This window comes from Gopherus evgoodei, chromosome 8 (assembly GCF_007399415.2).
Source record: "Gopherus evgoodei ecotype Sinaloan lineage chromosome 8, rGopEvg1_v1.p, whole genome shotgun sequence".
Taxonomy (NCBI): domain Eukaryota; kingdom Metazoa; phylum Chordata; order Testudines; family Testudinidae; genus Gopherus; species Gopherus evgoodei.
This window is the reverse complement of record NC_044329.1, coordinates 31,512,637-31,534,614: the sequence shown is the minus strand read 5'-3', so window position 1 is coordinate 31,534,614 and position 21,978 is coordinate 31,512,637. Positions and strand designations below refer to the sequence as shown.

The 21,978-nt window shown below is 38.1% G+C and overlaps 1 protein-coding gene across 1 annotated transcript in view; it reads right to left on the bottom strand.

Moving 5' to 3' along the window:
* DOCK2 (dedicator of cytokinesis 2) overlaps positions 1-21,978 on the bottom strand; it is a 525,760-nt gene that overhangs the window by 76,057 nt on the left and 427,725 nt on the right. The window contains exons 31-33 of the mRNA XM_030573060.1: positions 13,131-13,231; positions 12,980-13,038; positions 6,819-6,967 (exon numbers count right to left, since the gene is read on the bottom strand). Of these exons, the coding sequence (XP_030428920.1) occupies positions 6,819-6,967; positions 12,980-13,038; positions 13,131-13,231 (309 nt within the window). The remainder of the gene's footprint in view (positions 1-6,818; positions 6,968-12,979; positions 13,039-13,130; positions 13,232-21,978) is intronic.

The window sequence follows — 21,978 nt, the reverse complement described above, 5'->3', positions numbered from 1 at the left end:
AGTAAGTATGCTTTGTAATTAATTGTTTTTGGAAGTTAACAAGATTTTCTTTTTCGGTTAACTGTATATTGTGTCTTTCTTTGTATGAGTATATTGTGTGTTTCCTTGTATAAATAGAGTTGTTAGTCAATATTGTTTCTGTATCACTAATAAACCATTAAGGTAAAGCCATACGTCTCAGTGCCTGCACACTGTGCCACGACTGTTCCCCCTCTAAACATCCAAAAACGAACCTTTATCGTTTGGTCACCCCTGCAACCTGGTAGATAACAGGTGTGCATCTGACTACTTGGGTCCTCGCATACTATCGGGTGACTAACAGGTGTTACCATACACACTATAATGAGAGTGATCAGTTAAGGTAGCTATTACCAGCAGGAAAGAAAAAAAAAACAACACCATTTTGTAGTGGTAGTCAAAATGGCCCAGTTCCAGCAGTTGACAAGAAGGTGTGAGGAACCCTGCGTGTGTGTGTGTGTGTGGAAATAAACATGAGGAAATAGTTTTACTTTGTGTAATAACCCATCCATTCCCAGTTGTTATTCAAGCCTAATTTAATGGTTTCTAATTTGCAAATTAATTCCAATTCAGCAGTCTCTCGTTAGAGTCTGTTTTTGAAGTTTTTTGTTGTAATATTGCGATTTATGGGTCATTACACAAAGTTATAGTGTGTATGATAACACCCATTGTTTCATGTACTCTGTGTATATATAATGCCACCTGATATAACGCAGTAAAGCAGCGCTCTGGGGGGCATGGGGCTGCACGCTCTAGTGGATCAAATCAAGTTCGATATAACATGGTTTCACCTATAATGCGGTAAGATTTTTTGGCTCCTGAGGACAGCATTATATCAAGGTAGAGGTGTATATATATCTTCCTACTGTATTTTCCACTGCATGCATCCTATGAAGTGGGTTTTAGCCCAAGAAAGCTTATGCTCAAATAAATTTGTTAGTCTCTAAGATGCCACAAGTACTCCTGTTCTTTTTGTGGATACAGACTAAAACGGCTGCTACTCTGAAGTCTTTTCTGAATGCCACTTTGTCAGCATGTATAGCATGTACATTTATGGAAAACAGTAACATCAGCATATTAGCAACTGCTGCAGAATTGAACATAAGACTTCAATATAACAATCCATCATTCTAACTCAACTTTGCAGTAAGTATTTTGTTGTTATTATTTTTAACACTGTGGAATACTTAGAGGATTATGAAGGGCTTCCAAACTGATGCAGCTAATAAATGTTACAGACCTATAAGGAAAATTTCATAAGGGGCTCACATAAAGCATTCTTATGAGCTAAGGCTCTCATCAACTTTAAGAATTAGGTCAATGTTGGGCAAAATTGACTGAAAATCTATTTCCTGTTTTGGACAGGAAGAAAACGAGGATCCTTACCTCTGCTTTCTTTTTTAATTTCTTGTGCATGAATCCCAAATGAAATGGGAGCATCTCTCGTTGAAGAGGCCATAAACAGTTTTGGCAGGTTAGAGGTGATGAACAGAGTGCTGTGCACCCCAGTAGTAGTTTGGCACCTAATGAAAGAACCGCCATCCATTTTTGTGCTCCTATTTCCATCACTGTTTATTGTAATCAGAGTACCAGCAGGTCAAACTGGGTCAGTGGAGTAATAAATACTAACCTAATGTCAGAGCATAAGGCAATTTTAAATGATTCATTCTGATCAAAAGAACTGCCGTCTGCATAGAATATGGCAGAGATATTGAAAAGTGGGAAGCAGCAAAGTTCCACCGTTTCAGGCACAAATTGGAGAATCATCAAAGTACTGGATTGCTATGTGTGCAAGAGATGCACAGAACACAAGACAAGGTTAAACAGATGGGAGTTGAGTTTGATGTGAAAACGGCATTGAATGAGGAGAAATCCATCTCTGGGTTTGAAGCAGCAGACCACAACTTTACTGAATTTAACACGGGGAAGGGGGCTACCCACTCTGGCACCCATACTCTCTCCTACCAGGAGAGTAAGAGATTCCAGAGGAAGGGGGCTACAGGATTTCTACCATATAACTCAGGATAGACTCTCCTCAGCCTACCCCTCCCCCCCTGGATTCCACTCGCTTATATGAGTCAAACCATCCACCTTCCCACAAGAGGGACAGAGATACTAAAAGAGGGCACCTTAGCCTGTGACGGCCACATGGTGTTCCCCTATCCCAGGAACACAAGTCCCCTCAGTAAAATTCTGGGCTTTTTTCTTCTGGAGATTGTTCCTTTTAACTGCACTGGAGACTGGCAGCAAACTGCGACAAATGAACCTGCTTACTATTGTTAATTATTAAATACTATTCCTATTTAACTTAACAGTGCCTCCAGGATGCTGCAGGGAAGGCCCCTCCCCCCCCCCCCCAAAAGCCCAAGCCTCTGTTAATTTAGCCTCTGTGGGAAGATAAAATTCCTAGTTAACCCAAAACAGGTGATTGGTCAGACTCACAGCCTCCACAAAACACAGCTCCAAAGTTACCAGTACAGGTTGGGGAGGGTGGGGCTGCTGGAATGGAGCAAAAAGCAGCTCCATATGGTTTGGACTAGGGTTTAAATTAACAAAAGGGGAGTGTGATGGACCAATCAGTTCCTTTCCTCCTCAAGGTAGCCAATGAGTGGCTAGAAGCTCAGCAGGGGAGGGGCACCTCTTCATTCCGTTAGTGTGTTCTCCTCTTTCTTTCAGCTGCATCTATCCCAATCACTGCCAAACCCATCAAGTTTCCCACCTCTTGAGGTGGGTGGGTAGCATTCTGAGCCACTCGGTAGAGCTATGACCTGTAGACTATCATGATTTCCTATTTGACTGTTTGCCATAGTAAGAGGCAGAAGTGTGAGGGCAGCATACGCTCAGCCACTATCTAAGACAAATCATCAACCAATAAAATCCTCCCTAGTATGTATTGAGCAGTTGGTAAGAAATGGATTTCCTTTCTAAAGAGGAGGTGATAATTCCACAGTTGCTTGAACCAGAAAGAAAACCAAGAATCTGGAAGAAGAAACTACAAAAAATGATTTCTTCAGCCCTCATGAGTCTTAGTCCTTTTCTTTCCTCTGTAACAACACTAACCACATGCAGTGGCACCTTGTCAAAAGCAGTTGGTTGTTTGAACTAAAATAAATAAAAGATGCTGGCAAACATTCACAGGAGAAGCCTTTGAATCCTAAAGTTCAAGTGCCAAATTCAGCCCTAGTACATCAACATGTATCTCCACCGACTTCAGTGGAGTGATGCCTGCTTGTAACAGGATCCAATATGGCTTTAAAACTGCTTGCTGTATTTTTGTGGTGAAATAAAAAGCCTCGAAGACTTGAGCAGACTTTAATACCAGCCACACAGTCTGCAGCCTGTGCTTTGGTTAGGTGGATTTGAGTTTGAAGTGTCGTGCAACTTTTGGATGGGTTGTAAATTGAAATGCTCCTTACTATTGATAATGACGCAGTTCTATTTCTTTTAAATCCTTGGGCCTATTAAGATTTCAAGAACTATGAGTCCTGAACATGGGAGCTTGCTGAAACCATTCCATTTATTTACTTAGTGACCTTCTACAGCTATTAGCTAGGAAAGATACATGACTTCTATAGCCTGGATATGAGTAAATATCCACCCTCTAGTCCTGCAAGTACACTTCATTAGTGAGAGTTATTATTGTGTCCTCGTTAGTCAGCACTGTTATTTTTTCTTTTTCAATAACTGTCAGGAAAGAAAAGTGGTTTTAGAATATGTCCACAGATGGCTGCAATAAGTGAAGGATTTAAATGAAGATATGGAAACATGAATAGACATGGCCTACTTGAATGGAAATACTATTACATATGAATTAATTTTTCATAAGCCAAAATTAAATCTTTGTAAAGATTAACTTAAATCTATGTTTATTTTAATAATATTTTCATTTACTCTGCAAAGAAGTACACTACTTACTGTTCTTAGAAAAAACGTTTTTCAAAAGCAAAGTTTTTGCATCTCTTTTTTTGGTTCATGTTTTATCAGTTCAGTTATAGCAAATATTAATGGCTTACCACTCTGATCATGTTCTTTTCATTGGGAAGTCTTGTTGGTACATTCCAGCAAGGATGGTTTACAGATACTCTTGATCACTATACTTTTTTGTTATAGTACAAATCACCTCCATGCCTGTGTATAATTTCTATTATGTGTCAGTGGAAGTTACATGTGTATACTAGAGGCAATAGTTCCCAAAAGAAACATATTTGTATGTTGTGCATGTAGAACTACAATACATCAACAGGCCCTCCTACGGTGGTGATTGGTGCTGCGGTGGTGTTTCTCCTCCCCACCTGCTGCTTGTTTCCTGAAAGTTACAGCACCAAATAATTATGAAGATATTTTCTAAGAATGGCTGAAGTACAATAGTATTTGATAAATGTAGCTAATCCTCATATCCTTAACTGAACTGGGGGGAAATTTCAAAATTGCCTGGGAGATTTAGAAGACTACATCTCATTTTCAAAAGCAACTTAGGCACACAGAAGACTAAAGTTTCATTGAAAGGCTCCGAAGTGCCCAACTCATCTTTGAAAATTTTACACTTCATCTTTTTAAAGAAAATATCTTACTTCACAAACAATATTACTGTCCACTTTAAAACTATTCATTAACAAACACTAGAGCTTCAATGCTTGCATATTATGTATAAATATGCTTTATTTTCCACTAGTGTCTCTTCTTTAACTTTACTAATCCATGAGGTGAAAAATTACTAAATTACTACAACCTAATTCCTTTCCAATGTGAATTTTTCTCGAAGTCCAAACTTCAACTGTGAATTTAAAAAAGTTAATCTTAATCATGCCAGTGCAATAGCAGTCAAAGAGGAGACATGCTTTTCAAATCATAAAAATGATTTTAATTTCAGAAGTATCACTATGTAGTCCAGTGAAGTATAACAAACATCATAAAATAATAATGCAGCACGAGTGACTATCCAATAAAAACTATTAGGCAATTATTCTTAAAGTGTACTAAAGTGAACATCTTTTTTCCTCTACGCTGAAGAAAAATATCATCTGGAACTTATTTATATCCGCATAATGTAAGGGTCATGCAAGTGTCTGGCATCTTCTAGATCCTTAAGCTTTTGTCCTTGAAAATCGGTCAGTTTGACACGTGTTTCCTGTTTTTTTGGTGTATGCAGGTCTATGCATCTAGCCTAAGAGATGAAGCATAAGCTAAGAATAGGAAAACATTTTTAAGAAGGCAAATATAGGACACGGAAACAACAGACGCAAGAAAGCAAAGTGGTTTTTAATATTGGCCTTAAACCAGAAGACTTGTGCTAAACTACTAAACAAACTGGAAATTTCATCTGTCACTTTGTTCCATGTTCAGCTCATAGAAAAATCTTGTCCCATATAAACTAAAGCAAAGATATACACATGCACATACCAGTAATGTACTCAGTTTTTGTCAACTAACATTGTAGATAGTGAAATGTAACCGATTTTTGTACTAATTTAATGTATTGTTTGTCATTTATCAATATGCAGGCTTATTGTTATCATTTATGATTTGCATGCAGCAGTACCTAGAGGTGCCATTATGCTAGGTGCTGTACAAACACAGTTTAAGACAATCCCTGCCCCAAAGAGCTCGCTATCTGATACACAGGAAGGGAAACAAAAGGACAAAGAAGTAAAGCAACTTGCCGAAGGAGACATGGTAGGTCAGTGACAGAGTTGGCACTAGAATCCAGGTCTCCTGTGTCTTAGTGCAGGACCCTACCACTGAATCACACTTGTTTGTTAGTTGAATTTATTTGACAAATATTCCATGAACATTAGAGCTGGGCAAAATTTTTGACTATTTTCCTGTTTTTATCAAAATGTATGTCAACAAAAATTTTCTGTGTTCCAGATGGAAAATTTTAGAGGGATGGACAGCATTTTCCTTAATAAAACCTAACTTTCACAAACTTTATTTTCAAAGTTTTTCCAGTTAGAAAACAGTAAAGATCTGTGAAAAGCGGGTGCTTAATCACTTTTGCACTTTTTTACCTTTTTTTACCTCTCTACTCCCTCACTGCTTTTTCCAGTGGAAGAAAGGGGGAAGGGATTTTAAAAGGGAGAGAAAGGGGAAATACATGAACAAATAAAAAAAAATCAGTTTCTGAAAAAGAAAATTGAATAACATTTTAAGATTAAATGAACATTTTTTTATTTATAAAATTCTCATTGAGAACCTTACATTTTGATTGAAAAGTTTTGAAATGAGATTTTTCCAGTGAAATTTTCTGTGGGAAAAGTTTGGGTTTTATGACCAACTCTAATAATATTTCGTGTCTTGCTAACTATTCACTATAACTATTACTTCAGGTATTCTGCATTCAACACTAATTATTTCTACTGTATGATCATCGGTCTTTTACATCTTGTGACAGTGTGTCCGTTTCATGTTTGAATGACTCGTTTGTTTACAGGCAGAAAGAGGGCTACATTAAGTCATTTTTTTTGCACTTGCACACCAACATAGTCACACAAGATTTCCTGGGTTTTTCATTTTCTGCAAACAGAAAACTCACTGCATATAGTTCACAATTAAAGGTTAACAAATGCTTAATACCTTTTTGAAGCAGATGTCCAGCTATATTCAGAGTCTTTAAGTTTATGCATCCAAAGAAGTGGGCTGTAGCCCACGAAAGCTTATGCTCAAATAAATTTGTTAGTGTCTAATGTGCCACAAATACTCCTGTTCTTTTTGCGGATACAGACTAACACGGTTGCTACTCTGAAACCTGTCTTTAAGAATAATGTAGCTATTAAAACAAATCTTATGTATCTTTCTATTACCTTTTTGAATTCTCCTGTCTTATGATATTCACAGAGCATCATATCAAAGAAGATTGGGATTGTAGCTTTTCGTAGCTCTACTTCTGGAATCAGAGTCATTTCCAAGATTGGTCCAACCATCCCCGGAATAAAGCAGATTTTATTCTGGCCTAAAACAGAATGGTGAAAGAAGTATTGGAAAAGAGAAGAGAACTACCATTTTGGTAAGAAACAATCTAAGATTTTTAGCCATTAAAATACAGTTATAACTATCTGTTTCAGTAATGATCTCAGTTAGTTACACATCTTTCTCAATTCTTTCTTCAGAAGCAGAAGGCATGTTGAGGGATATATTCTCATTTCAAGGTACTGGGTCATTTGCTGCTTGAAATGAGAATTTATGCCAGGTGAATGAATTCACACTTTGGCATCCTTTCAATTTTTCAGCTTTTCACATCTTACTGAATACCCTACTGTAAATGCTTGCAGTGAAAAGTAATCAGGCTCTAAGACATCCTTCCCCTCCAAACCAATCAATTGGAGAGAGTATTACAATAGCTATATGACATGTTCTCTTATCTAAGTTATAAAGGAAGGGGCGAAATCAGCCTTTATTCCTTAATGAATAATGTTAAAAATTAAAAATTCAGAACAGAAATTGTGTCCTGGTAGGCATTATAGATCATGTGCACAACTATTGAAAAGTCACATGAAATAATCCTGTAGCACAGCAGTTACATTAATTGTCAAAGGACCCCCAGATTGAGCTTTAGGAGACATCTGCAATTATGACATGATAGAACTGTTGTAGCAATTGTCGTATCCAAAAAGAAACCAGGTACTAAACATTCTCCAAAAGCAGATTGTTTCATAGAAAAAGGATTTTCTATATGAATCTGATCACACTGGTCCATGAAATCCAGTGTCCTGCCTCTGAGAGCATGTAATATCTGGTGTTTCCAGGCAAGGAGGAAAATTGCCATCAACCAATGTGACCAACTTTACAATTCCTGTGTCTTATTTTATTAAAAAATTATATAAGATGCCCATCATTGTAGCATCTGGGCATCAATACTACACTAGTCTGATTTTCCTCTCACATCAGTTTCATACTGGTGTGCTGAGATGTGGCATAGAAGTCTCTTTCAGGAACCACTCTAGGAGAAGGAGAGAATCTAGGAGAAGAGCTTCCCCTTCCATAGAACAATGAAGATGCGCACAAGTAGAACCTCACCAAAAGGGGATGCATATCTCTGACCAGTTGCAACAGTCTACAGAGATTCGACCCCCTGACTCTGAGATATAGCTTGCATATACAAACAAATATACTTTTAAAAAACAATTACTGGAAACTAGAGAACATAAATTTTATTGTTACTTAATAATGGCCACCCCTTCACTGGAGCAATACTTCCCACTTAGAGGGTTTTATCACTTCAAAGTCTTTAAAAGACTGAGCCTGAAAACATATAACGTTTTATCAGATGTATGGCTTACCATCATGAATAGTCCTGTTGCAATAAATTGGAATGTTGATGATAGGAAGCACTACATTTGGTTGTTAACATTTGCAGAAGCAGGTCCCTTAAGTCTCTCACCTTTCTGCGGTAGGTCTGCTATGTTTCTTTATTTTAAAGATGGGGAACTGAGACACAAAGAAGTTAAGGAACTTGCCAACGGACACAGGGTAGTTAGTGTCAGAACCGGGATTAAAATGTTCCTTCCCTGTAGTCTCAAATTCAATCCACCAGCCTATGTTACCTTTTCGTTCCCTACTCCAGGCTGTGTATGATTGGTCTGTGTATGATTTACGGTATTTACTTTGTTTTGAAGGTTTTTTTCTTTAAATAGACAGTAGCAGTTTGGAAATTAGATCAAATAAATCTCAGGATAATTAATATCAAATGATGGTTATGACATAGATAATGGTTTTGTGGTCTGAATTTTCTAAGATGCCCTTTTTTTCTGGCTGTTGCTATGGCACAGATTGTTAGATTTGGGGAGGGGTAGTAGAAGCAGAGAATGACCCTCAGATAGGCAGTGTAATACACAGTGAATTGAATGACTCTAGAGATGTTCTGCGATGTTACTGGATTTAAGAAAAATAATTTCAGAGATGTTTTTGGTTCACAAAGCAAGGGTTGATTTGGGAAGAGATTAACTTAAAAGGCACACTTACTGCTACCAGACTCTAAAGAATGTGAATGATGACAATGGTTTTAAAGGCTTTCTTTTTCTTTCGCTCTTAATTGGGCAGATTCTTATCTTTTTTTTAAATGATTGCTTTGAAATCTAAACAATCAATATGCTAAAATAGTAAGACTTAACCAGACTTGCCTGAATAATATTTGTTGTATTAAAATCTCTGTCTAAAAGCAAAGAAATGCTCTAGTCTCAAATTAAGAATTTGCAGGGTTTAAATAAAATTTACCACAGAGTATCTGATCACTAGGACGGGTGTTTTTGATGCAAGGTATTGAGAGGAAACATCCAAAATTCACAGTCAAGCACTGACATCTGGGTCCAATTGGGCAACTGCACAGTTAAATATAGATATCAAAGAAATATCATTGCTCTTCATGAAAGAGAATCAAACAAGCCTTTTATCAGAAAAGAATATTTTCCATGTCTTTATGCAACTAACACAGCCCCTTTCAGTACATATTTGAAAAGTAGAATTGATTTCATAGTATAGGGTGTTATAACAGCCTCAGCAACTGTCTGCTTCAGTTGTTGCCTTCTGAGGCTCCGATAGCTCCTGCCTCTACATACTCTCTCCCTTCTGGTGTCTATCCTAACTTTGGTGATGGAGATACAGACCTAAGAAGATCTGGACATACTGTAAGGGGAAAATTTCATTCCCCTCAAATAAGATATATTGGTACAGAAATTCAGGAAAAAAGACACACTACAACGTTTTGATGTAAGGAATCCTTGTCACAATGAAGTCTTGGGTAGAAAGGTGAATACATTACAGAATCTTGTACCTATCAATACAATGTGATACTACATGTGGGAAGGAAACAGACACCCTGCGTTTTCCAAAGTAATCCTACATGTGAAAGAACAAAAAAGTGATGGGATAGGCAGTATTCATGTTCGTTACTCAACAGAAGTCTGTCATTGCTTACTGTAGAGCAAACAGCTGAAAATGGCTCATTTGTAGATAATTAAATTTGCCTAGAATACCCTTAGACCAACAAAATGGCAGGAAAACTAATTATGCAGCAGCCTTTAACGATACCCTATATTTTCTACTCATGACTTGTTGATTTTTTGTTTAGAACAAATTATTTTCCTCCTAAATCTATTTAGACTTTTAGATCTCCCCTTATATAAAAGAAAGTGACTCCCGGGGCTGTAACAGAAGCTATGATTGTTTGATAGGTTGGAGTTGCTACATGTTCAGTAACCAAAAAGGACATTTGTCATTTCTGAGCTCTACTTCTAAGATGAACAAATTTAATGTGAGCTGACATCTTTCATACTGCAGCTTTTTGCTATCTTTTCAGAGGTCAACATGATGTTAAAGTAACCAGACATATTTTCCTCTCTTTTCCTTAATATGGGCCTCAGCATTCAATTTTCACTGGTTAGTACACAGAAAAGCAAGGGGTACCATTTGAGAAACTCAAGAACATTCAAGATTGGGTTCTACATCACAATGCTTTTCTCTCTCATGTAATCATTTAGAGGAGTATGAAAAAGGTAGCTATCCATACAATACAAAATATTTAGGGTCTGCTCACTTTCAAGTAATTAGAACAATTGGATAGGACAATAGGATAACTTCAACAGAAGCAAGACTGGGACCTTAGGCTGAGATTTTCAAAGCTGCCTGATGTATTTGGCCATCCAAATCATATTAATTTTAATGGGAAATCAGCGTCCAAATCCACTAGATGCCTTTTAATACTTCGGACTTAATCTTTATGACTGGTGTACATATAAACGAAGTGTAAGCACATTTTATTATGATAGGCCTTGGAAAGAGGACTGAATGCTCCAAATGCAAGAGAAGGCCTATTTGGGAGTTGGCATCTTTGGGAAGAATGGGATTTACCATGTGTCTTCAATACTACAGCGAGCTAGCCAATCCACAGCAACTCACTGGAGAAAGCCTAGAACAGGCCCCACAGATGACAGAGATAAGGAGGATGAGAATAGGAAGAAGAAAAGCTTAGCCAGTGATTAAATATTTTAGGGGACATTGACCCAAGAGTAAGATTTCTCTGCTAGTTGAACTTTGTTCACAAATCCCTACACAGATCTGCTAACTTTTTATTTTTTTTAATATTGATAAAACCAAACCATATCTGTTCAACTAGCATTTTCCTCTATTAGAGTTTCTCTATAATACAATGCCACTGAATTATGACTGTAAGTGCCAATGGAAAAAAATGCATTTCATTTCAGCAAAATAAACATATGTTCAGAATGGAAATAACCTGGGATTAAGGTAGTAGCATCATTAAAGTGGAGGTAACAGATACCAGACACACAACTAAATTTAAACTACTATTACATAGCTTAAATATATACCCAGGCTCACAAATCTAGCCAGTGGAGGATAAATATAATATTTATATTTTAAACACATCCATCTCTTATAGAGCTACATGAAATATTTTCCATGAAATAAATCTACAAAATTTGCTTATTTTTGAGTCCACAGAACATCTTCTCTGTTGGATAGTTGTGAAAATTTCAAGATACCTTTTAATTATACATTTCTGGCTAAAAGTTTCAAGGTATGGTTGGACAAATTAGGCTCATTGCATTCCTGCCGGGCCCATAGTTTATTCAGCCTAGCCCCAGATACTCAGGTGAATCAGCAGAAGCCATGTTTGTTGGTTTTCCTTAGTGAAGTGACTGCCTTTTTAAGCTCACCATTATCCTGTTGTATTTGCCCTGTAGTGGAGGATAGGGGTTCTCTTTGGCAAGTGTCAGATCACTTCAGCAGTTAACAGGGAATAGCTCTCTGCTTCCTAGGTCTAGATGAGAGAGGTTTTTTATCCCTCCCCTGAAGACAATCCAGGATTTTGGAAAGAGGCAGGAATAAACTAAAATGTGTTTCAAGGGACTGGGAAAAAAAAGCCTTACAGTGAGAGACTTGATGAACTTAGTCTGTTTAACTTATCAAAAAGAAGATAATGAGGTGATTTGATTATAGTGTACAAGTATAAGGGGAGAAAATATGGGGTATTTAAAATCTCTCTAATCTAGTGAAGAAAGGCATAAGAAAAATCAATGGCTGGAAGTAAAACCAAATTAGAAATAAGGCATACATTTTTAACAATGAGCATGATTAACCATTGGAACAAACTATCAAGAGAAGAAATGTCTTCAAACCAAGATGCCTTTCTGGAAGATATGCTTTAATGAAATGCAGATGACTGGGCTCAATACAGGGTTAACTGGCTGAAAATGTTATGCAGGAGGCCAAATAGATGATCTAACGATCCCTTCTGACATTAAATTCTATGATGGAGTTTGTAAGAGGACAGAGGGTTTGACCTTTACAGGTTCAGATTCCAAGACCAAAAGATCTAGTCTTTTGGGTGATTAGCAGAACTAAATTCCAGACTTTTCCAGGTCTCATTATCACCATATAGTCACAGGTACTGATCACATATATAGTCTTGCACTCACATCCCCAAAAGCAGGGTGAGAATAATTTAAGGAGGATAAGATTATTATCATCATCATCATCATCATCATCATTTCAGTTTGGGACTCACAAAAGAGCAGTGGCAGAACTAACATTAAGTGGTTGTATGCAAGGTGTAATAATAGTGATGGGCCTACAACTAACATGTGGTTCCAAACAGCCCCTAACCTTCAGACTATCTGAAATCCTAGATCCAGTTTGAATACAAAACCACAGCAGGCAAAATGCAACTAAATCTGGTGTGGATTTAGACAATATTGCTGAAATCTTCTGACAATCCTTTCTTAAATTTTAAGAGAGCAGCTTGTGAGTTTTCAGATATATAACAGACACCAGGCAGATGAAGTGATTTTGCTGGTGGCAGCATCTGCTTGGGCTGCCAAAGGAAGAACATCTGACAGTGTTGAAAATCAGATCTATTTAAAATTCCTGAATCATGTCACAAACTCTTTCCAAAGAGAAGTGGGGGCACTATAGGTACAGATGTGCTTGAGACTGTATAGTTACTCACCAAGTTTGTACCACATGTCACGGATAGCAAAGCCAATTAAACGTCTCATATCTCCATATCTAGAAGAGAAAAGGGAAAAACCACTGGTTTTATTGATGTTTTAGTATGATAGCGAAGGAAATACCATCTAAGATATTGATATTATACTTACTTATTCAGGATCTTATTGTGCTTTGCATGGGAGAAATGTTCTAGTTGCAGAGAATCCTGGGTAATAAAAGCCACTGCCAGATGAAAATAGTTGTTCCACAGCTGTAAATTGAATATTAGGAAGTTATAATGGTTTTGAAATAACACGAGAAGTAATATTAAGAACATGTATAAACCTGAACGATTGATGAAGGAAAATGATGCAAACAACACGAGGTTTTGATATTATGGAAAGTTGTGTGTTATTACTACTAGACAATTAGCATAAAGGCAAGGGAGATGGATTTTTATAACCACTGGTCTGCATTTGCTCTTAATAACAGAATTTAAACAAATAGTGCTAATGGAGATTCATGTGGGGATCATTAGGTAATAACAATAAACCACAAACCATAGCAGGGCTGGGTAAAATACGGTACATCCCACTACTCACCAAATCCAGAGGCATCCAGTGCATTTATGCCATATTTGAGTGTCTCCTTAACAAGGGCCTCACCTCTTTGTGCCATATTCCACTGCAGTTTTTGTGCAAAACTCCCATTTATTCTGAAGGGAATTCTGCACATGAAGCAAGGGCAAAATATGGTCCTGTGTATCTCCCATTAATGATGAGTCATGCACATGCACTGAGAGGAGAATAACCCCTATATTTTAAATCCTTCCTTATTGCTGACAGCAGATTGCTTTGTTCTCTTGATAATCAAAATGAAATACTGGGAAATTCTCCCACATGCTTTAATGATAAAGGATTATATATTGCAGCAGTATGAGAGTTTTCCCATTGGGAGAATGGTTGGCCATCCCAGGAGCAGCTAAAGCAAATGCTAATTTAAAAGGCTTGTAAATAGTAAGAAATGCTTCCAATTGGTTTCTTTTTTTAAAAAAAAATGTTTAATTATATCTAAATGGTTAAGATGATTATTGTTAAATGCTATAGCCGAAAGGAGACAGTAAATGCATTCAGCACTTATTTAAAAGTATTAAACAAAATGCATGTGACTGTTACAAACTATTCCCCACTAGTTAGATAGAGAGAAACTCATCCCAGTACAGAGGGCCTGAACAAAACCCTACATATTGTGTAAGCCCTGCATTAAAAGTGTAAGTCGGTTTCACCCTTTGAGATCTGAAGAGCTCTTTGTGCACAACCTAAAATTATCCGGAACAGATACCAACATCCAACAAAATATATATTAGTAAAATAGGTACATTTCCTGTAGTAAACAAAATCTTCACATCCTTTCTACAGTGTCAAAAAGCTGCTGCACTAAGATCAATCTATTCCTCCTTTACTACCCCCACAGCTTCTCTACAGTCTTCCTTTCCAGATTTCACTTATTCAAAAACCTTATGGAAGGACTCTACAGTAATGGTTTTGTTCCTGGTTTAAGTATCTACAATCCATAGATCATATTCATCCTTGGTGTAACTCCACAGAATTCAGTTGAATTATACCAGGGTTTTATTTAGCCTGGATCATATTATACAATTCAATTATGGCCTAAACTGATCCTGACAAATCAGAATCTTATTGGAACCTACATTTGGATATTAACACAACACAGGACAGCAACTTGTCTGTTACCAGTATTTAAATCACACCCCAATCTAATTTTTGACAGTATATAGCAATGGAGAATACTTGAAGACATTTCCTCCCAAGATAAATATTATTCAGGTTCAATAACTCGAGTTTTTGACTTATTAAAAATATCTGATAGAGTGATTTGAACCACTTTGTTGCTTTTGAAGACTTTGGGGTTCTGTATCTATTGATGAATGTGAAACACACCCAAACAGGTAAATTCCATTGGTGAAAGTGGGAATTTCTCATACAAATCCCTGCTCACCAATAGGCCTGGAGATGCATGATCTCTAATTCCAGGACTGACACTGAGCCCCTTTATGGTCTAGAATAAGCTCCTAATGTCTCTCCCTCAATTTCTCTATTTGTAAAATGCAATCCTATCGTCCCCTGAAGTGATTCACTGTGGAGTAGGAAACACAGTATTTTGCATTTCTAGAGTATATGATAGTCAAGGACCTTAAAACTCTTAATAACCGAATTAAGCCCCACAACACTGTGCAAGGTTCAGCATTGTCCCCATGTTATAGATGGGGAAATGCAGGCAAGGAGAAGTCAAACACCCCACTGGTAAAGAAGAGAACCCTCACTGCATGACTTCCAGTGCTGTGTTCTAAACCATAGTCCCTGCTTCCTCAGAACTTCTCTAATCTGGAAACACAACTGCATGGGTAACTTAACGGACAGCAAGTTCTTGTGGTGTATTTATGTAGAACACAGAGGCATTGACAGAATTTATACTCACACTTGAATATATATCAATTGTCAAGTTGGAAACGGGAGGATCCCACAACAGGCTTCCAATAATCTCATGAGGAGTAGGAAATCTGGCTGGTTTTGACTTCTCTGATTCTATCAGACTAGCCAGCAAAAGAAAGCACTGCAGCAAGGTGTTAAGGTGCTCACACATTATTTTCCCTTGTAGCTACATAATTAGTCTACTTGCTTAGACTCACTGACCAACAGTCTGATTCTTTTTGACATTACATTGGGAATGGCAAATTGATTTATGTTGACTGATTTATGATTTTCACTTATAAGTGAAAAAAAGGTTAAATATGATGGCAAATGTCCAGTATATTTTAAATTGGATTAAAAAAAAGGGGCTAGTGAGCTTTTTACTGCATGGAAAATAGCATTTGGATTGAAAACTTGATTACCAAGTTTCTGACTAATGTAATCAAAAATAAATATTAACTCTGACCATCAAAGTTTAGAACAGAAATAATTATAGATGTTCTATTTACTATACCATTTCATTAGTATATTTTTAGTTGTCTTTGATCCTTCATGCCTTATGGATTGTGCAGAAGACAGTGGCACCTGAATCAGTTGCAATATGTAACAAATTTCAAATGTGTATTGGACTCTTGAACACATTTTGTAGAGAAATGGGTCACATCTTTTAAATAAAATGTTTCATGTGATCATGAGCCATAACAACAAAAGAAGTCTAGATGTCACAGAAAACTGAAAAGGATCACATTAAATAATCATTCTATGATTATGATAGATTTTAGGGGGGTTGTTTTGGTTTAATTCACAATACATTTTTAGCTCCTAATAATTCTGCCCATGTTCACATACATTTGTCTTTATACCCATTACAGCTGAATAGTTTACAAATAATATTTTATTCTTTGATTTTAGCCATAAGCAATATTGTGAATGTCAGGATTTTTTTTAAATGTCCTTTAAAAATTTTTTTTTACTCTATGGATTTATCACAAATATTGATGTTCGAGCAGCATTGCTTAGATGTTCCTGGTAAGATATATTATATAGTATTTCCATTTTCTTATTGGATGGCCATGCAAGAACTTTCATTGTCAATGTCAGTGAGTGCAAATTTAAAATTCAGTTTATGCAAAGACTGAACATCTAACTTGGAGATTACTGGGACAAATATTCACACAAAGAACATCCGATCAATTGTGAGACTCCTGATGGAAACCAAATGCAAAAGGGGTGCACAAACATACAAACATGGTCCCAATAACTTCATGTAAAGTGTTGAATCAATATTCACAGAAATAATTTACATTTTTCACCACCTCTTGCACATGTTGCACTAGAAAAATGCAAGTTACTAACAGAGGTATAAGCTAGAAATAGAGTTTAATAAATACGAGCTAAAAGTTCAAACCTACAGATAATGCAACACGTTAGAAGTGACAAACGAAAGGGACAAAATGATCTAATGGGATTTCTGATTTTGAACTGAAAAGCAGGGAAGAACAAATTGCAGAAAGCTTTAATTAATTATGTGTGAACACAGTGCTCATAAGAAGTTCCAGGTAGCACTCTTGAAACTCATGTCCACAATATTTTCACTGAACAGGTAGAGAGGATGAATAGTAGCAGTGATAGCTTCCCCATGCTACCTTGCCAAAAGGTCTCAATCCTGACTTAGAGGGCTTGACTCTTTGGCACATTCAATCCTTAGTCTCTCCCCCTGAGACTTTCAACCTCTGTGCACTTAAAGCAGCTCTTTTTCACCCAGACATTCCAAAGTGCATTACAAAAGACTGGTAAAAATGATCTTTTTATTTTTATTGATTTATTTATTTTTGTACATGTGGTAATGGAGCCAGAAAGCTCATGACTTGCTCTTGGTCTCTCAGCTGCTAAATAGGCTCATAGACTCATAGACTTTAAGGTCAGAAGGGACCATTATGATCATCTAGTCTGACCTCCTGCACAATGCAGGCCACAGAATCTCACCCATCCACTTCATAACAAACCCCTAACCTATGTCTGACTTATCAAAGTCCTCAAATTGTGGTTTGAAGACCTCAAGCTGCAGAGAATCCACCAGCAAGTGACCCGTGCCCCACAATGCAGATGACGGTGAAAAACCTCCAGGGCCTCTGCCAATCTGCCCTGGAGGAAAATTCCTTCCCAACCCAATATGGCGATCAGTTAAACCCTCAGCATGCGGGCAAGACTCACCAGCCAGACACCCAAGAAAGAATTCTCTATAGTAACTCAGATCTCATCCCATCTAACATCCCATCACAGACCACTGGGCATACTTACCTGCTGATAAGCAAAGATCAATTGCCAAATTAATTGCCAAAATTAGGCTATCCCATCATACCATCCCCTCCATAAACTTATCAAGCTTAGTCTTAAAGCCAGATATGTCTTTTGCCTCCACTACTCTCCTTGGAAGGCTGTTCCAGAACTTCATTCCTCTAATGGTTAGAAACCTTCATCTAATTTCAAGTCTAAACTTCCTAGAGTCCAGTTTATATCCATTTGTTCTTGTGTCCACATAGGTACTAACCTTAAATAATTCCTCTCCCTCCCTAATATTTATCCCTTTGATATATTTATAAAGAGCAATCATATGCCCCCTCAACCTTCTTTTGATTAGGCTAAACACACCAAGCTCTTTGAGTCTCCTTTCAAAAGACAGGTTTTCCATTCCTTGGATCATCCTAGTAGCCTGTCTCTGAACCTGTTCCAGTTTGGAATTCATCCTTCTTAAACATGGGAGACGAGAACTGCACACAGTATTCCAGATGAGGTCTCACCAGTGCCTTGTGTAACGGTACTAACACCTCCTTATCTTTGCTGGAAATACCTCACCTGATGCATCCTAAAACTGCATTAGCTTTTTTAACGGCCATATCACACTGGCGGCTCATAGTCATCCTGTGATCAACCAATACTCTGAGGTCCTTCTCCTCCTCTGTTACTTCCAGCTGATGTGTCCCCAATTTATAACTAAAATTCTTGTTATTAATCCTTAAATGTGTGACCTTGCACTTTTCACTATTAAATTTCATCCTATTACTATTACTCCAGTTTACAAGGTCATCCAGATCTGCCTGTAGGATATCCCGGTCCTTCTCTGTGTTAGCAATACCTCCCAGCTTTGTGTCATCCACAAACTTTATTAGCACATTCCCACTTTTTGTGCCAAGGTCAGTAATAAAAAGATTAAATAAGATTGGTCCCAAAACTCCCAAAACTGAGGAACTCCACTAGTAACCTCTTTCCAGCCTGACAGTTCACCTTTCAATACGACCCGTTGTAATCTCCCCTTTAACCAGTTCCTTATCCACCTTTCAATTTTCATATTGATCCTCATCTTTTCCAATTTAACTAATAATTCCCCATGTGGAACCATATCAAATGCCTTTCTGAAATCGAGGTAAGTTAGATCCATTGCGTTTCCTTTGGCTAAAAAATCTGTTACCTTCTCAAAGAAGGAGATCAGGTTGGTTTGGCACGATCTACTTTTTGTAAAACCATGTTGTATTTTGTCCCAATTACCATTGACCTCAATGTCCTTAACTCCTTCAAAAATTTTTCCCAGACCTTACATACTACAGACGTCAAACTATCAGGCCTATAGTTACTTGGATCACTTTTTTTCCCTTTCTGAAAAATAGGAACTATGTTAGCAATTCTCCAGTCACACAGTACAACCCCTGAGTTTACAGATTCATTAAAAATTCTTGCTAATGGGCTTTCAATTTCATATGCCAGTTCCTTTAATATTCTTGTATGAAGATTATCTGGTCCCTAAGATTTTGTCCCATTAAGCTGTTCGAGTTTGGCTTCTACCTCAGATGTGGTAATATCTACCTCCATATCCTCATTCCCATTTGTCATCCTACCATTATCCCTAAGCTCCTCAGTAGCCTCATTAAAGACTGAGGCAAAGTATTTGTTTAGATATTGGGCCATGCCTAGATTATCGTTAACCTCCACTCCATCCTCAGTGTTTAGCGGTCCCACTTCTTTCTTTGTTTTCTTCTTATTTGTATGGCTATAGAACCTTTTACTATTGGTTTTAATTCCCTTTGCAACGTCCAAATCTGCATGGCTTTTGACCTTTCTCACTTTATCCCTACATGATCTGACCCCAATAAGGTAGCTTTCCTTGCTAATCCTTCCCATCTTCCACTCCTTGTAGGCTTTCTGCTTTTTCTTAATCACCTCTCTGAGATGCTTGCTCATCCAACTTGGTCTACAACTCCTACCCATGATTTTTCCCCCTTTCTTGGGATGCAGGCTTCTGATAGTTTCTGCAACTTTGACTTGAAGTAGTTCCAGGCCTCCTCTGCCTTTAGATCCACAAGTTCTTCAGTCCAATCCACTTCCGTTAGCCCTTTTGAAATCAAAAACCCTAGTCCCAGATCTATTTTTGTTTATCCTTCCATCTAGTTTGAACTGAATTAGCTCATGATCACTCGAAGCAAGGTTCTCCCCACAGCCATTTCTTCTATGAGGTCCTGACTACTCACCAAAACCAAATCTAAAATGGCATCCCCTCTTGTTGGTTCTTCAACTACTTGGTGAAGAAATCCATCAGCTATCAAATCTAGAAAAATCTGAGCCCTATTATTATTACGAGCACCTGTCGTCCAGTCTATATCTGGGAAGTAAAGTCTCCCATAATCACACAATCCTCATTAGTGTTTACTTCATTAAAAACATTAAAGAGGTCTCAATCCATATCCAAATCAGATCCCGATGGACTGTAGCACACCCCAAGCACTATCTCAGGGGAGGCTCTAGTAGCTTTCTTTCCCAATGTGATTTTTGCCCAGACAGGCTCTGTCTTATCCATTCCATCACTTCTTATTTCTTTACAATTAATCTCATCATTGATATACAATGCTACTCCACCACCTTTGCCTTGATTTCTGTCTTTCCTAAACAGCACATAGCCTTCAATACCTGTACTCTAGTCATGACTACTATTCCACCATGTTTCCGTTATCCCTATAATATCTGGTTTCACTTCCGGCACCAACAGCTCTAGTTCCTCCATTTTATTACCTAGGCTCCTCGCATTAGTGTACAGACATCTTAATTTTTGCTGTTTGGCTTCACTAACATTCTTTACCCAATTAGGCACAGACATTCTACCACCAGTATCACCTATTCAATTGGTATCTACACTACCCTTCCTCCTTATGTCCATTCTTCTGCCCACAGCTGTATCTTTTCTTACTTTGTTTTCTTCCCTCTCAATGTTAAATTCTGGCATGGAGATTACCTGGACATCTTCCAACCATCTCCCCCAAATTCCTAGTTTAAAGCTCTCTTAATCAGTTGTGCCAGCCTCCATCCTAGAAGTCTATTTCCCTCCTTACTCAAGTGAAGTCCATCCCGAGAGAACAGTCCTCTGTCTATGAATGCCTCCCAGTGGCCATACATCCCAAATCCTTCCTTATAGCACCACTGCCTGAGCCATCTGTTGATCGCCATAATCTTGTCACACCTTTGTTGCCCTTCACTAGGAACAGGCAGAATCCCACTGAAGATCACTTGAGCCTCGATTTCCTTAAGCATCTTCCCCAGTCTGGCCTAGTATCCCTTGATACTAGACAGCGAGAATCTAGCCGTATCATTCGTTCCCATATGAAGGACAATCAATGGATTCTTTCCCACTCCCGTTAGGATCCTTTTCAGCCTCAGGTCCACATCCCGTATCTTAGCACCTGGCAGACAGCACACCCTTCTGTTCTCTGGATCAGCTCTAGTTACAGGCCTGTCTATTCTTCTCAGTAAGGAGTAGACCTGCCTTTTCTTGGTGACAGTGTGATTCTTCAGTCTATCCCCTGCTCCCACTGGCTGCAAGTCCTCTTCATTCCTATTCACCCTTGCAATCCTCCGCAACCCATCCCGTATGCTCCTGGGGCTCATATTTGGTGTTGTCTCCATTGACTCTTCCCCTCTTCCTGTAGGACTAGCTGCTGTTCTCTTCTTCCTTGCCCTCTCACCTTCAGCAACCACCTACTGTGCCCCTTCTTCATTTTCCAACTCTGCAAACCTGTTCCTGAGCTCTATTTCTCCTTCACTGGCCCGTCTTTTCCTCTGCCTGGTTCTCTTAGTCACATGCTTCCACCGTCCACTTTCATGACCCAGTAGTCTCCCTTCAGAATTCTTTGTTCCTGCCTCCATCTGCAAGTCTGAGCTTATCCCTTCAGCCTCCTTATATCTTTGCTCCATCATCTGCTTGGACCCCCTTCTAAACTCTACCAGAGTTTCCACCTGCATCTCCAGTCCTCGGATCTTTTCTTCCATCAGCTCTATCTGGCGGCACTTCATGCAGACAAAACTCTTTTCAGGTACCCCCTCCAGGATCATGTATATGCCGCAGCAGTTGGATTGGGAAGAGAACCCAGGTATTTTTATTTTTGGTCTCACATCAAATTCTCTAAACTACAGCTGCTTGTTAGGGCCAAGTAGAGTGGTGATTTTGTGATAAGCATACTTGTCCTCTGGGAAAGAGAGCAAA